Below are 14787 nucleotides of genomic sequence, written 5' to 3'. Positions count from 1 at the left end.
CAGCAAACTTGTAATACATTTTTTTCTCATATTAATGTAAGTAATCAACTGGGGAAGTTTCATAGTGATATCTGCTTGTTAAAAATTTTACCCTATTCACCTGTAGTGTCTCGCCTTAAGAAGAACAATAGTGGGCTTGCTGGATCAAACCCACTAATAATAAGAAAACATAAGAAGAACAATAGTGGGCTTGCTGGATCAAACCCACTAATAAATAAGAAAACTTAAGAAGAACAATAGTGGGCTTGCTGAATCAAACCCACTAATAATAATAAGAAAACTTAAGAAGAACAATAGTGGTCTTGCTGGATCAAATCCACTAATAATAAGTTTATTTATATAGCGCCTACAAAAACATAAAACATGACATATTACATATAACTGTAAATCATCTGATCATCTAATATTTTCAGATATCTAGGCTATATTTAACATTTATTTTATATTTGGCCTGTTATGAAATCATGTATTAAACAATTTAAGCACAGCTCAGCTTTAAGAAACTCAAATAGCCTAGATGCTTGCTTAGTATTTTGTGATCATTAAGGCTACTTTCACAAACTCTTATAGTCAGCTGTCCTCTGATTTACCGATATCTAGGCGACATTTCTAATATTTATTTTGTATTTGGCCCGTTATGAAATAATGTGGAACAATTTAAACACAGTGTAAAACTTAAATCCCAAATTTGAAGACATCCATGTATGTTGAAATTTACTGCAAATTCAAAACGGGATTAGTCTGGAACGGCTAACTGTACAAGGGACTGCTTTACACTTTTCTGTTCGGTAAGGTCTGCTGTTTATTCTGATATATGGTTTGTCATATGTTAAACGAAGGGTTTGTGAAGTATTCCACCGAGATGAATGGGTAGGGAGATGGACGCAAAACCTTCATTAGAATTTATGATTAAATTGAATGATATTATTTACTTTTCTCGCAAACCGTTCACCACAGCAATTAGCGTCTAACATCGTTTAAAATCTGAGAAAAAGCTCTTTCATGGGATACTTGTGATGTCTGTGTGATGAGTAGGCTACTTCGCGAGTAGTTCAACTGAGAAGAATTATTAATAATTTGGACGCACTTTCTTTCTTGCGCTGTCACTTTCTCCACTGCGTAATTTGCGCTGTGAATGCTAAGATTATTTTGACAGGCCATAGGCTAAATATATATCGCTATTAGTAGGACGCTAAACAGAATATTTAAAGAAGAGGGCACCAAGGCCACCGTGGCCTGTAAACCTCTGATTTTCAAAGGGGCGTCACGGCCAACGCAAGGGGCTACGACAGCCATGGCCGTCGTGGCCGCCGTGAAATTCCTACCCTGGTTGGATGTCATCTGCATAGCAGTGGAAGTTGAGACTGTGGCTGCGAATAATCTGGCCAAGAGGGAGGATGTATATGAGAAAGAGGAGAGGCCCAAGAACAGAACCCTGGGGGACACCATGAGTGACAGGGGACTTGGGGGACTGATGTGGACCAAGTGTTACAAACTGCTTTCTGTTGGTGAGTAAGGTCTGTATACATGATAAATGAAAGATTAGGTAGGTGTAGATAATATAAAATGGTGTTTAAAGCCACCTGAGATATATGTTACAAACAGGGATAGGCAGTATTTCTAATACATGTATTTAAAATACGTATTTCAAATACAAAATACTATTTTGTAATTTGTATTTTATTGAGATAGTGAAAATGCCTTCGTATTTTGTATCAAAATACTTCAGTGTATTTTTGTATTTTCAAAATACTGTAAAATACTTTCTGTGAAACACTGTGATGACATCTAACTATCTATAAAAATCAAAATCTCTGTCTCTGTCTGTGGCACCCTTGCATGGTCAAGCCCCTCTGCTCCAGTAGAGCATTTATTTTCCTTTGCTGGACTGATTCTCTTTCAGATGTTTTTTCCAGGTATTGTACAAGTGAAGGGATAGACGAAAAAGGCTTTGAGAAAGAAGTATTTTGTAGTATTTTGAAAATACAAAAACACAGTATTTTTATTTTGATACATTTTTTGGCTGCTGTATTTTGTAGCTTATTTTGATACATTTTTAAGGTGGCTATTTGGTATTTTATTTGAAAATACATTTTGATCCCTGGTTACAAAGAGGTAGGATGGTTACATATCCAGTATGTTAATGCATGAAACTCCTCTGCATTTGTGACTTGAAGTAGGCCTAACCTGTTCTTGCACATGTACAGATGCCATGTCGGCTAGCCAAAGGCACAGTTGATCTGCGCATGCCGAGTCCAACTTTTGAGTCTTGAAGTACTTCATTATGTTGGGTTGCTATTACATTAGAATTGCATCAATCTGTTCTCGTTATCATTTTGATCAGGCAAGTCATTCCATTCAGAAAATATCAAATCAAAATGAACAAACTGAAGAGGTTACCACATTCATCCGATCTGGCTCTTTCACTTCCAGCTGGACTGCTCTCCTTGTGTTTGTGCATCAATAGACATAACGTGGTTGCAGGGAGGGGGATCACCTATTTTGGAATTTTACCTGGATACAATGTGTTGGGTTAAGTAAATGTGTTGCAAGGCGTGTTGCAATGTGTTGTTGTCCTCACTTTAGATGAACTCACAAAATTAACTAACCACTTTTAACTCCTGAGTTAATCATGAATTATAGTACTAGGAAGTGGTTTATAAAACATGTTTCCTCACCCTAACTAATCATTAGTGCATGTTTATGTAACAACTGTTAAATAATGGAAATATTACTTCATCAAATATATTATTGCATCATTTATTAAGTATTAACAATAATTTATAAACACATTTTAGATATACAAAACATTTATAACTGTGTGTACAAATACTTTATTTATGAGAATTAACATAGGAGCAATGTTTTACAAATTATGAACAAAGCATTTTGTAATAGTTAGCAACTGGTTTATAATGTGAAAATTATTTCATTTATAAGTGGTTGTTTCATTATTTATTAAGTATAAATCATGGGTAACACTTTACGGTAAGGGTACATGAATCATCATGAATTTATGCATGATTTAATCCATGATTTATGTATTACTTCATTCCTTAATATCTCATGAATCACCAGGAATTGACATGAGTTCATAGTTTGTCATTTGTGACCTCATACATGAACAACACATCAACTAAAGCATTAAATATGGTGGACACATCATTATAATTTATTAAGAATGATCATGATGATTTCTTTTTCTTCCAAAAATGTGGTCATCACTACTCAAATTCCAAATTGATCACAACTTGGGCAGTTCTCTAAGCACATGCCATTGTTCACACTTTAGTTGAGGGGCCACATACATGATGAAATCATGAGTAATTAACCTTAAATTCATGTAATCATGATAAGAAATCATAAATCAGAATGATGTACCCACCTTAACTTATGCTTTAGTTAATGTATTGTTCATGCATGAGGTCATGAATGAGAAACTTTGAACTCATGTCAATTCCTGATGATTCATAAGATATAAAGGAATGAAGTAATGCATAAAAAAGTAATTAATTCATGCATGAATTCATGATAATTCATGTACCCTTACCGTAAAGTGTTACCGACGTTTTTTAGGAATCTGAGTGTTGGCATGGATTAGAGCATGCACACGCTCTAAGATCAGATATGTGCGTAGGAACATTTTATAAATGAGTCCCCTGGCCTTTTGCTGTGGAGAACATGCTGCAAGAGGAAGAACCACTAAGAAATACAAGGGTGCATGGATACACACACACACACACACACACACAGACAGACAGACAGACAGACAGACAGACAGACAGACAGACAGACAGACACACACACACACACACACACACACACACACACACACACACACAAACACACACAGTACCAACTCATTTTAAACACGCAATAGTGCAGCCCCTGCTTAAAAAGCCAGAGCTTGATGACACTGACTTAAACAATTATAGACCCATCTCAAAATTGCCCTTTCTTTCTAAAATCCTAGAAAAGGTTGTCTTTCAACAACTCCAATCCTTTCTATCAGAGAATGAGATGTTAGACATCTTCCAGTCTGGATTCCAACCTAAACACAGCACGGAATCTGCTTTAATTAAAGTCACTAACGACTTGCTACTATCTGTGGATGCAAAGAACTGTGCGTTACTTATGCTACTAGATCTTAGCGCCGCCTTTGACACTGCATTCTTTTAGAGCGCCTTGAGCACTGGGTTGGAATTTCAGGTACTGCACTGAAATGGTTTGCCTCCTTCTTAGAGGGAAGAACCTTTTCAGTTTCTTTCAATGATACTTCATCTTCATCTGCCCCCTTATCTTATGGTGTTCCACAGGGATCAGTGCTTAGTTGTATTTTATTCTCACTGTACATGTTGCCACTCAGTCAAATTATGAAAAAGCACGGTATAGCCCATCATTGCTATGCGGATGATACACAGCTGTATCTCCAATTTAAATGTGGTTCCTCTGGTGCTCTAAACCCATTGCTTGATTGCCTAAAAGAGATTAAACAATGGATGTCGACCAATTTTTTAAAACTGAATGAATCCAAAACATTTGGTTCACATGAAGCTGCAAATAATGCAATTAGTGAACTAGGGTCTTTTGCCAGATATGTAAAACCTTATGCAAGAAATCTTGGCTTTCTACTTGACCCTTGATTTTAAATTTGATAAACAGATTAATGCTGTTGTCAAGTCATCTTTTTACCACCTTAGAATCTTAAGTAAAGCCAAAACTATATATATATAAACTATAACAAAACATTGCAGATGGTGCAAAATGCAGCTGCAAGGCTGCTCACCATGTCTAAAAAGACACAACATATTTCTCCAGTTTTGAAATCTCTGCAATGGTTACCAGTGAAATTTAGAGTAGATTACAAAATTCTTCTTTTTGTCGTCTTTAAAGCTTTAAATGGACAAGCTCCCCAATACCTAAGTGAGCTTGTACACTTTCACTGCCCTCCCAGAACTCTGAGGTAATCAGATAAACTACTGTTCTCAGTACCTCAAAGTCGTCTAAAAAATAAAGGTGACTGTGCTTTTTCAGTAGCTGGGCCCAAGTTGTGGAACAACCTCGCTTTTTCACTTTAGATCTACACCAACTATTGGTGCTTTTAAAGTAAAAGCAACAAGCAAAAAAAAAAACGTAAAAGAACATATGCTATTAATGGCTTTTAAATGAATTGTGGAATGTAATTATAGGCTATATATATATATGAACATATTATTTTAGTTTTATTTTCCTGTTGTGCTTTTTTTGTGTCTTGATTCATTTTGTCTTCTATTATCTATTTATTTATCTGTTTTTATTTTTTTTGAGCACTTTGGTCAACCACAGGTTGTTTTAAATTGTGCTATATAAATAAACTTGACTTGACTATGACACAGACAGCTCTAGGCTTGTGGAATGCAGAGCCATATATAAAGATATTTTAAAACGGGCATCTTTTTTTCTCTTTGCTCTGCCGCATCAGCTTTGCTGCCATTCACTACTTTTCTCTCTCTCTCTCGGAGGTAGCCTCCCGAACATTTCCTCTGCTGCTTGTGCCACATCGCCCAAAATGCTTGATTGCATTGCATTCTCCACATTTTTAGCTACATTTTTATATACCACGTCAGCATTTTTGTTCAGTGAATCTTTTGTAAATTAGATAGATAGATAGATAGATAGATAGATAGATAGATAGATACTGTATTGATCCCCAAGGGGAAATTGCTTTACAATTACCGTCGGGCCCTCCTTGTTGGCCACCTTCGTTATCGCCCGGCTGGCCTCAGCTTCGCCCGCCATTCACTCCTTCGTCTTCATTAACATTCCCGGTAGAATTCTCAATCTTTTTGGCCTCTATGTGTTCAGTTACATAGTCTCTGTCTGTTCATGGTCTTAGATTTTGTTAAATAAATTTATAAATAAATGCAACTTATACTCCGGAGCGATTTACATGTATAGTCTGGAAAATATGGTATACAGCATATAGTATTGTATAGTATTGTATAACATATAACACAAATTCACTTTTAAAAACTCTCAAAATACTTTTCCTCAACATCATTTTCTTTTTGTGTCCATGACAAGGGGATTGGGAAGTTTACTGTGCTTGAAAAGATGAATCACAAAGAAATCCCCCACACACACACACACACACACACACACACACACACACACACTCCTACCCCTTCCAGTGGAAAACAACAAAGAGAATGATGCCAAGAACTAAAGGGGTTTTTGTTTGATTGGGATGGAAAGAGCAAGGGATGAGAAGGGTTTGTTGTGTGTGTGTGTGTGTGTGTGTGTGGGGGGGTATGGGGGGGTCGATCTGCGGCATGAAATTAGTCGGCACATTGCAGCACGGCTGAAGAATTTTATTAAGAGTCTTTATATCTGCCGCCTTAAGCCGCCCGATCAGCATAATCCCCATCCAAACAACAGATAATGAATCTCCTCCTTTGGCAGTGGGTGAGATGGTGAAAAGCACGCGGTAGATCCAGGGAGGGAGAAGCACGCAAATTATTGGATTTAGATTAGGGCGAGCCTTTTTTAATGGGTTTGGAGTAATACCCAATGTAAATGAAAAGTCTCCTTGCACTGTGCAGCGGAAAGTACTTTAGCCTTTGCTGGGCATAACCTCTCCCTCTGCTCTCTAAACACACACATACACAAACACACATGCATAGAGATACACAGATGTGCAAATCACACACAAACACACACCCATAGACATGAACACATACACAATATACAAACATGTATATGTAGACACACACACACAAAGACAAATACACAACCCTTAACTCATGCGCACACGCAAAATTACACACGCACACACACACAGAGTGCAGCACATAACAAGCCTATTGTTTTCCTTGTAGAGGACAACAACAGAACGATTGCTGTCTTTTCGGCAGTTTTGGTAAATCCACCGTGACCAGTCAGCCATGGGCTGGACGTCTCAGCCCTGTCTGCTTTGCTTATCCCATCTCACGCATGCAAAACAGCAGAATCCACTCCAGCCCTAGTCTCTCCATCCACACAGCACACACAATCCACACTGGCACATTGTGGCTCCATTTACTGGTGTATGTGTGCTTGTGTGTGTTTGTAGATGTTTGTGTGAGACCAACTACACTAAAGCTGCTTTCAGACATGAAATGAACTCCTGACATTGAAAAGACATCCAACGGGCGGGTTGTAAGTGTGAGCACAATATCTATTTCGATTTATTTAACCTAGAAATCACCCATATCTGACACTACCATGCCCCTAGTAGTAATGGGTCTATCCATTTGTCTCGTTTATCCCCCGTCCGAGTTGGAAAGTGTAATGCCCCTCGTGGCTCAAGTGAAACGTGACAGCACTTGTTGAAATTGAAATAGGCGAAATTGAGTTACTAAAAATGTTTTTATTATTAATTCACATTGACCATACCCAACAAGGGAGAACGAGGGACGCGTTCTCGTGTTCTAGACCAGTGTTTCTCAAAGTGTGGTCCAGGGACCACTGGTGGTCCGCAAGCTATCCCAAGTGGTCCGCGAGCAGACGTGGTGAAATATAGTATAGATGCAATATTGAACCAACTTGTATGTAAATCAAAACAGTTCTGCAATATTGCCTATGTAAGCTATGCCAGTTTAAATCATATTAATCCTCTGACACAATAAGCAAGGTGCAAAGACAATAAGCAAGGTGGTTCAGTGAGTAGGCCTATTGTGTAATATAGCCTACTTTTGAAGTAGGTAGGCCTACTACTCTTTTTGTAGCTACTGTAGGTGGTCCGTGAGGGTTTTTTTTATTGGTTAAGTGGTCCTTGGTCTGAAAAAGTTTGAGAAACACTGTTCTAGACAAATGTCCAGCACTAACAAGACAGCTGCTGCCCTGGTGACATCCATGTTCTTCCCAAATAGACTACAAACTAGCAACTCATTCGTACATGTTGTATGGGGGAGTGTAAGAGACTAATGGATAGCCCCATAAGTCCGGGTGCCACACGGGTGAGCATAGATCTGAACAGGTTAAAGCACGGGTGAATTCACACATGCAAGGGGGTGCGAGGGGGTGTGTTGATGATGTAAAAGTCAGGTCTTAACATTACATGTAACAAAAACAAAATGCTTGATTCATGAGTCAATTCATAGGCCCTACATTTATTTCCTACCTAACAGAACTAGAGAAATTGCACTGTAACACAATTAGTTTTTATTGTGTATGCGCATGTGTCGATGTGTGGGAGGGAGGGATGAAGAGAGAGAAAGGCCCATCACCAGCAGCCTACATATTTTAGCTATACAACACTGACTGCATATTTCATGAAAATAGGCTAGCCAAATGATGGAAGGTAGGCTGTAAAACAATCTAGGCTAGGCCAGCCTGTTGTTGTCGTGTTGTCTGCACGTCACACACCCCATAGTTTAACTGTAACCTATATAATAAGTTTATGACTGTCATAATCAAGTTCATTCATAAATTCTCGTTTATAGCAGACTAGCGCTAATCGGCAAAGATAGGTTTGTTCCCATGGACAATCACTGCTTCATGATTTAACTGACTGACTGTAGGCTGTTTATGGCCAGATTGTCTAGCTGGATAGCCTTCGCACTAAGGACAATTAGACCGTACGTACCTAAACCCAACACGCCACTCAGATCCTAGTACAGACCATGGTGATACTGTATCATGCCTTGACTACTGCAACGCCCTCCTCTCGGGCCTTCCAGCTTGTTTGGTAAAACCACTACAGATCGTCCAGAATGATGCGGCCCGTCTGGTTTTCAATCAACCAAAATGGGCACGTCACCCCGCTGTTCATGGTGCTCCACTGGCTCCCCTTAGCTGCCCGCATCAAATTCAAGTCACTAATGCTTGCAAAGTGATTGCCGGGTCTGCACCCACTTACTTTAGTGCTCTCATAAAGGCTAAAGGGGAAGAGAGAGAGAACAGGCAATATCAGCCTGATGACTGTCAAGCACATTTTATTTATGGACATAATTATTTATTTCTCCCAAAATAAACCACTGAGTCTCTTCAGTACACACACACACACTAATTAGAGTTTTTAAAATCAGTTTCTTTTGCTGTACGAGACCAGAAATAGAGCGGCAGCTACATATATCTCAATGAGAGAGGATCTCAGTTTTGTCTGTCAGTGTGGGTGGCTGAGAGGAGCGCCGAATAGATGGATTGATGGATGAGGACAGAGGGCTGGGACACCTGAGGCTAAGACAGCAGCAGCACAAACAACAGGCACCAGAGCAGACTGTACCTCAGCTGGTCCATTTAGACCTACAGGACAGCCAAAACAGTAAATTATCTAACACCTCAAGGAGGGATAGAGAGACAGAGAGGGAGAGTGATAGAGAGAGAGAAGGAAGAGAAGGTGGCATGAGTGAGAGGTAGTGCTGAGAATAGAGAGAAAGAAAGACAGAGAGCTCAGGGAAACAGAGAAAAATGCTGAGTCTGACCAGTATGGACAGGAACTAGCCCTTCAGAGGCTGCAAACCTCCAGGATAACCCAAAGCTACAGCACCAGCGTGATATACCCCCTCCCCCCGCCCTGCTTCAATCTCATTCACACTCTGTCCTCGTCTCTGTCTGGTACCAGTGAGCTGCTTCCAGTACACTGCCAGTCATGATTAACCCAATGTCACTTATGACAGACTCTCTCCTTTAAGTTCCACAGCTAACATCACATACAGTAGGCACATCTCATTGGGCCTCATTCACCAATATCTTCCTAAGAATTTTCTTAACTGTGTTCTTAAGAAGGTCCTACGAAAACTCAGATTCAGGCAGATTCACAAAGCTGTTCCTAAACCTCAGAATCGTTCGCAGATTTGTTCTTATCATGCTGAATCCCATTTCTTCTTAAGTTGTCAGGGTGTGCCAATTGTTCTTAATTAGCATAGGTAAATGCCCTGTCAATCCCTTTAAAAGGGCCGTGTGCAGACAAATTGAGGCTGAGGCACCAGCTTTCATTTGTACCGTATATTATACACTACATGAGTAAGACAATTTTTTTTCCGTATATGACACATGCTTTGAAGTGAAAGCACTGTAGCAGGAAATAGTAAATGAGTTGGTATATTTAGACACTAGTATAAAAAGTGAAAAAGTGTTAGTGGTTGTGTTTATTTATTTATTTATTCTAAAATACATTAATGCTTTGAAATAGTGGAATTTATTTTATTAAAAAATCATTAGAATATTTTTATTCAAAAATATCCTAAATTATACAAATATATAGTTGTAATTTAAATTATATTACATTTTACACCTGCAGATATGATGAAAATGCAATAACCATTTATTTTGCACAAACAAGTTAGTTCTCAAATATGCGTTAGAATGCTCTTGAGTGTTCATAGATTTTGTTCTTACCTAAGAACAAGAAAACATTGGTGAATACCATAATCTTCGTAAAAACTATGTAAGTGGGTTTTAAGAACTTACAGTATTTCTTTGTAAGAACGTTTGGTGAATGAGGCCCACTGAGAGGAGACATGGGGGGGTTGTTGGGATTGTGAATATCCTTACCTCCACACAAACAGACATGCATGCACAAAAAGCCTACACATACACACACACACACATGGGTGTAAATACTGTAATTAGCTTAATTGTGACATAAAAGACTCCCCTTGTGCTCATTATTTCCATATTTATTAGCGCATGTGGCATAGATGTGGGCTCCTGGTCATTAACAGGCTAATTTCATCTCACTTACCTTTGTGCAGGCCGCAGTCCACCTGCAGAGTGGGGCCATGTAATCGCATTTCGATGGTGGAGTCTTTTGGGCTAAAATATGAATGTGGTTGTCACTTTGAATTAGATTCCCTCTGAGGCAACCTAGAGGGAGGCTTTTAAAGTGAGCCATTTGTGCTAAAGCCACACAACACAAAAATGTGTTCATGAAGGTCACCATCACATAGTGCGAACATATCTAGTCAGTGCTACAGTATGTATGTAGTGTGCTTTATAAAGGGTATTTGCAGATAGGGTATAATGATGCTACAAATGCCAGTGAAATAAAGACTGCGTTAATGTTGGCTGTAACCTCACCATCACAAATGGTACACAAACACACACAAAAGCGTAGTGTATGGCTCTTCACTCATAGTGAGCTCTTCGTCTCTTTTGCCACAAAAACATCAGTGCATAAACAACAGTGGTAATCTTGACTGTTAACTAAATGTCTCAGACGGACACACACACGCATGCACGCACACCTGTATTTGGTTACTTACTACAAGTCTCTTAGGTCATGCATTCTACTGCACTGCATACAGCCATGCGTAACTTGCTCTCCTTGATACAGGGGAGAGGATAGTAGGGTTTCTTTTGTCTCCTTGTCATTGCCATGTCCTCCAGGGGTCTCAGCTCAGCCGCTGCCGGCAGACGCCGGGTCCCTAGACCCCGCTGTGCTGCTGAAATTTAACACGAATGTAAATCTGACAGAAAAGATTAATCGAAGACAAAAGCTCGTTGCTCCAAATGTTTACACCCGCAGCGCAGAGATTAATTAGATCCAAAGAGGAAGCTCACATTCTTGGAGGATGTGCTCATTTGTCTTGGGAAGAGAGAGCGAGAGAAAGAGGAAAAAGCCCTTCTCTCTCAGCATCTAGTGTGGAGTCCATCTACACTCCAGGGTGAAATCTGACACCATGTTAATTGTGGGGAATTGCATTATTGCCTTCCTCCGCACAGACACAGCAGTGTAATCAGCGTCCTGTCCTCACCCCCTCCTCTTCTGTGCAGAAGAAAACTATCAGCTCATCCATCGTCTGGTTTGTCTGTTAGTACCCTTGGCCTCAGACAGAGGAAAGTGAAACGTCCATGGAGGATTTAACTTTGCCTAATGACTTCTTGGATATCAATCTTAAAAACGTAGGGCGCAAGCAAAAACTGCCAAGTGATTAATTGCGGGGAGTTCACTGACCATCATTTATAATCAATTCGGTGACATTTTGGGTGTGACAGAGGGGTCAGAGCTTTTCACATTAAAGCAATTTGAAGTTTGGGGACTGAATATTTCAGAGGGACTTAGCTAAATAATTCTCTGTAACGCCACAAATGACAATAGTAAGATACAAGAAATGAGAAGCTGTTCAAGATCTAGGCAATGGGGTTCTGGGAGGCTTCAGACAGTGTTGTCACACCTATTTAAATGTCACTCCATTTCTGCCGAATCTGCACAAGGTGACTGCAATTAAAATGGAAAAAGGGGGTGGGGGAGAACAGCGGATGAGCACAGGTGACAATGGAGAGCAGGAGGTGTTAACAACATCCCCCTCATACGGGGACAAACGCAGAGCAGCGCCGCTCGACAGTTTGAGCTAATCAAGAGCGCGCAGGAGGGTGATGTGGGAGAGAGGTGATGGCAACACGGCTGCTATGGGCCTCTGAATATGTATGTGTGTGTGGAGTGATTGCATGGCTGCTGTGGGCTGTGAATGTGTGTGTGAGTGAGGTGATTGCACGCATGGATGCCGTGGGCCCGTGGATATGTGTGTGGAGTGATTAAATGGCTGCTGTGGGCTTTGTGAATGTGTGTGCGTGTGTGAGTAAGGTGATTGCGTGGCTGCTATGGGGCCATATCTCGCCAGCAGTAATTGAGTGTGATTAATGGGCAGCTCAGAGGAGCTGCGCTTTTCCGTCCACTTGGACTCCTCTGCCCAATTGGTCTGCAGGCATGGGCACTGCACAGGCCGACACCTGGATGCCTTCCTTCACATGTGGAGGATGTGACAAACACCTCTTCTAATAGGAGGACATAAGCCACAGCAGCCACTGTTGTTTCTTCATACTCAAGAATATGTATTAATGTTATGTTGTGTTATGTTTGTGGAAGCCAAGTCAATGTGATGTCTTGTTAAGTTACAGTATGTGTTTATGTAATGTACGTCTGTTTGTCGTATGTAGTATTCATGTGCATGTCGTAGTGTTGCATTTTCTGTAATGTCAATGATGTTTGCAAATAATAAAAAAAAAAAAAAAAAAAAAGAATATGTTCATGGTGCATGATATAGTGGCAACATAGAACAATTAGTGACTAAGTTCAAATTCAATAATGTGCAATAATTGGCCAAAGTGCAATGTGTCTGTCACTGTGAGATAATTTGAAAGCCGCTATTGACTTCCATTTCAAGAACTCAAAGCTCTTAGACAAAACACACACACACAATGCAGAAACACCAGCTGCCACAACACAGGTCACACTACGTAGACCAGGTGCCGGCAGATCTGCAGTAGTTCATTCATCAAACTGGACTTGGAAACCGGCAACTGTGTATTGTGAAAGACAGACACACACACCACCACCACCACCAAATACTCACACTCGAACACACACTCACAGCTGCACCCAGATGAATGCCCCGATTCATTCCACAGGAACTGTGTTCATTTGTCATGTGTTGACCCCCCCACACACACACACACACACACACACTCTTTCATAGTGCTCCCAGCTGGCCCCTCGACAAATGTTCCTTTGATGAGTCTCCTCGCTCCTTCCTTAGACCAGAACCCCACTTCCTGTGCAAGTTGGCACCAAAAGCCCACACCACTTCCTCTGTGCAGTCCACAGTTTTACAGCTAGAGGCTCAACGCTGGAGTTTCCACAAGGGGAAGGGGACATCTTTTTATTCTTATATTTTTTCCAATTACATTTAATTTTCCATGCCAGACACCTCATGCGTCTTGCTCTGCACACATATCTTGAAGCATCAAAACAGGAAAGGATGAACACTAATAAACATTAGACCTGAGAAAAATAAATTATCCTTTGCTTTTATATGAGAATGAATAAAATTGACCCCTTATTAAAGGCCGAGTCAGGGATTTCGGAGGAAGTCAGCATTGTTTATGTTTAAATTTATCAGCAGAGGCTTTTGTGCAAAAAACGTACATAATATTTTAACAAAGGACCAAACGGAATGTGCCAGAGGTAGCTCAGCCCTACCTTCAGTATTGCCAGAGAAATTCCACGCAGTTTTGTTTTTGTTTGGGGGACAGGCTGCCCCGACTTTGTTTCCAGTTTTCAGAGCCTGGGCTGCCTACAGAGACCGTTTTTTTTACAGTGTAATTACGGAATAGGCAGCTACTGGTCGTGAGGAAATGATTGCTGAATGTGACAAAAAATTTTATGGGTTTTAAATCGCGTAAAATCCCTGACTGCGCCTTAGTATAATTTATTCATTTAACATAATTTACACATTGTTGCAAAGAACAGGCACATTTCTGTGGTTTACTGTGAAAGCAGGTGACTGATGGTGGTCCTAAAGTATCCTCTGAAACACTTATCTGGTTTTAAAACTTCAGATACAGATTCAATGAAAGGATCAGCTGAAAAGCCCTAATATGTTAAGACCCATATACACAATAAGAGAACTGGACATTAAAATGTTTCAGAACCAAATTTTCATCAGTAACCCAATACAGCTCTCAATAACAGTCTTTTCACATTGTGAAGTAAAATGTTAGATCATATTTAATCACATATAAGAATCATTTAAATAGCATGATTCATTTAGTTGGTTTGTGGTTTTATGAAATGAAATCGTCAGGAAGATGATCCATCATCAGTGAGTTTGTTGTTTGGCCTCAGTGCCTAAAGCAGTTTCAGCAGCATTCAAACAGAGGGACATTTTGGAGGTACAAGTATTTTTACTGCACTTGGTAAACTTGCATCCTATACATCCTCACCCAGAGATGTATAGAGCAGCTTGTAGAGTCTTGGCTGACAAAAGGTAACAGCTCTGCAGTTGTCCTGTAACCACTAATGAAATCAAATCAACACTATTCTCC

At 40.0% G+C, this 14787-nt stretch overlaps 1 protein-coding gene across 7 annotated transcripts in view; it reads right to left on the bottom strand.

Annotated features, from left to right (window-relative positions):
* The window catches only part of qkia (QKI, KH domain containing, RNA binding a), a 207344-nt gene that overhangs the window by 97634 nt on the left and 94923 nt on the right, over positions 1–14787 (bottom strand). For 4 of the 7 annotated variants that reach the window (XR_007191810.1, XR_007191812.1, XR_007191811.1 and 1 more), the window contains exon 9: positions 10706–11405. The exons of 1 other annotated variant lie outside the window; for it this stretch is intronic. Coding sequence is in view for 2 of the 6 variants with exons in the window: in XM_048227266.1 (XP_048083223.1) it covers positions 11236–11405 (170 nt within the window). In the remaining 4 variants the exon portion in view is untranslated. Of the gene's footprint in view, positions 1–10262; positions 11406–14452; positions 14759–14787 lie in introns of those variants that run through there. 2 more of the 7 variants (XM_048227266.1, XM_048227267.1) reach the window with 2 other exon arrangements.

The sequence above is a fragment of the Alosa alosa genome, chromosome 19 (assembly GCF_017589495.1).
Source record: "Alosa alosa isolate M-15738 ecotype Scorff River chromosome 19, AALO_Geno_1.1, whole genome shotgun sequence".
NCBI lineage: Eukaryota > Metazoa > Chordata > Actinopteri > Clupeiformes > Clupeidae > Alosa > Alosa alosa.
The sequence above is the reverse complement of the archived record's forward strand: the minus strand, read 5'-3'. Positions and strand labels throughout refer to the sequence as shown.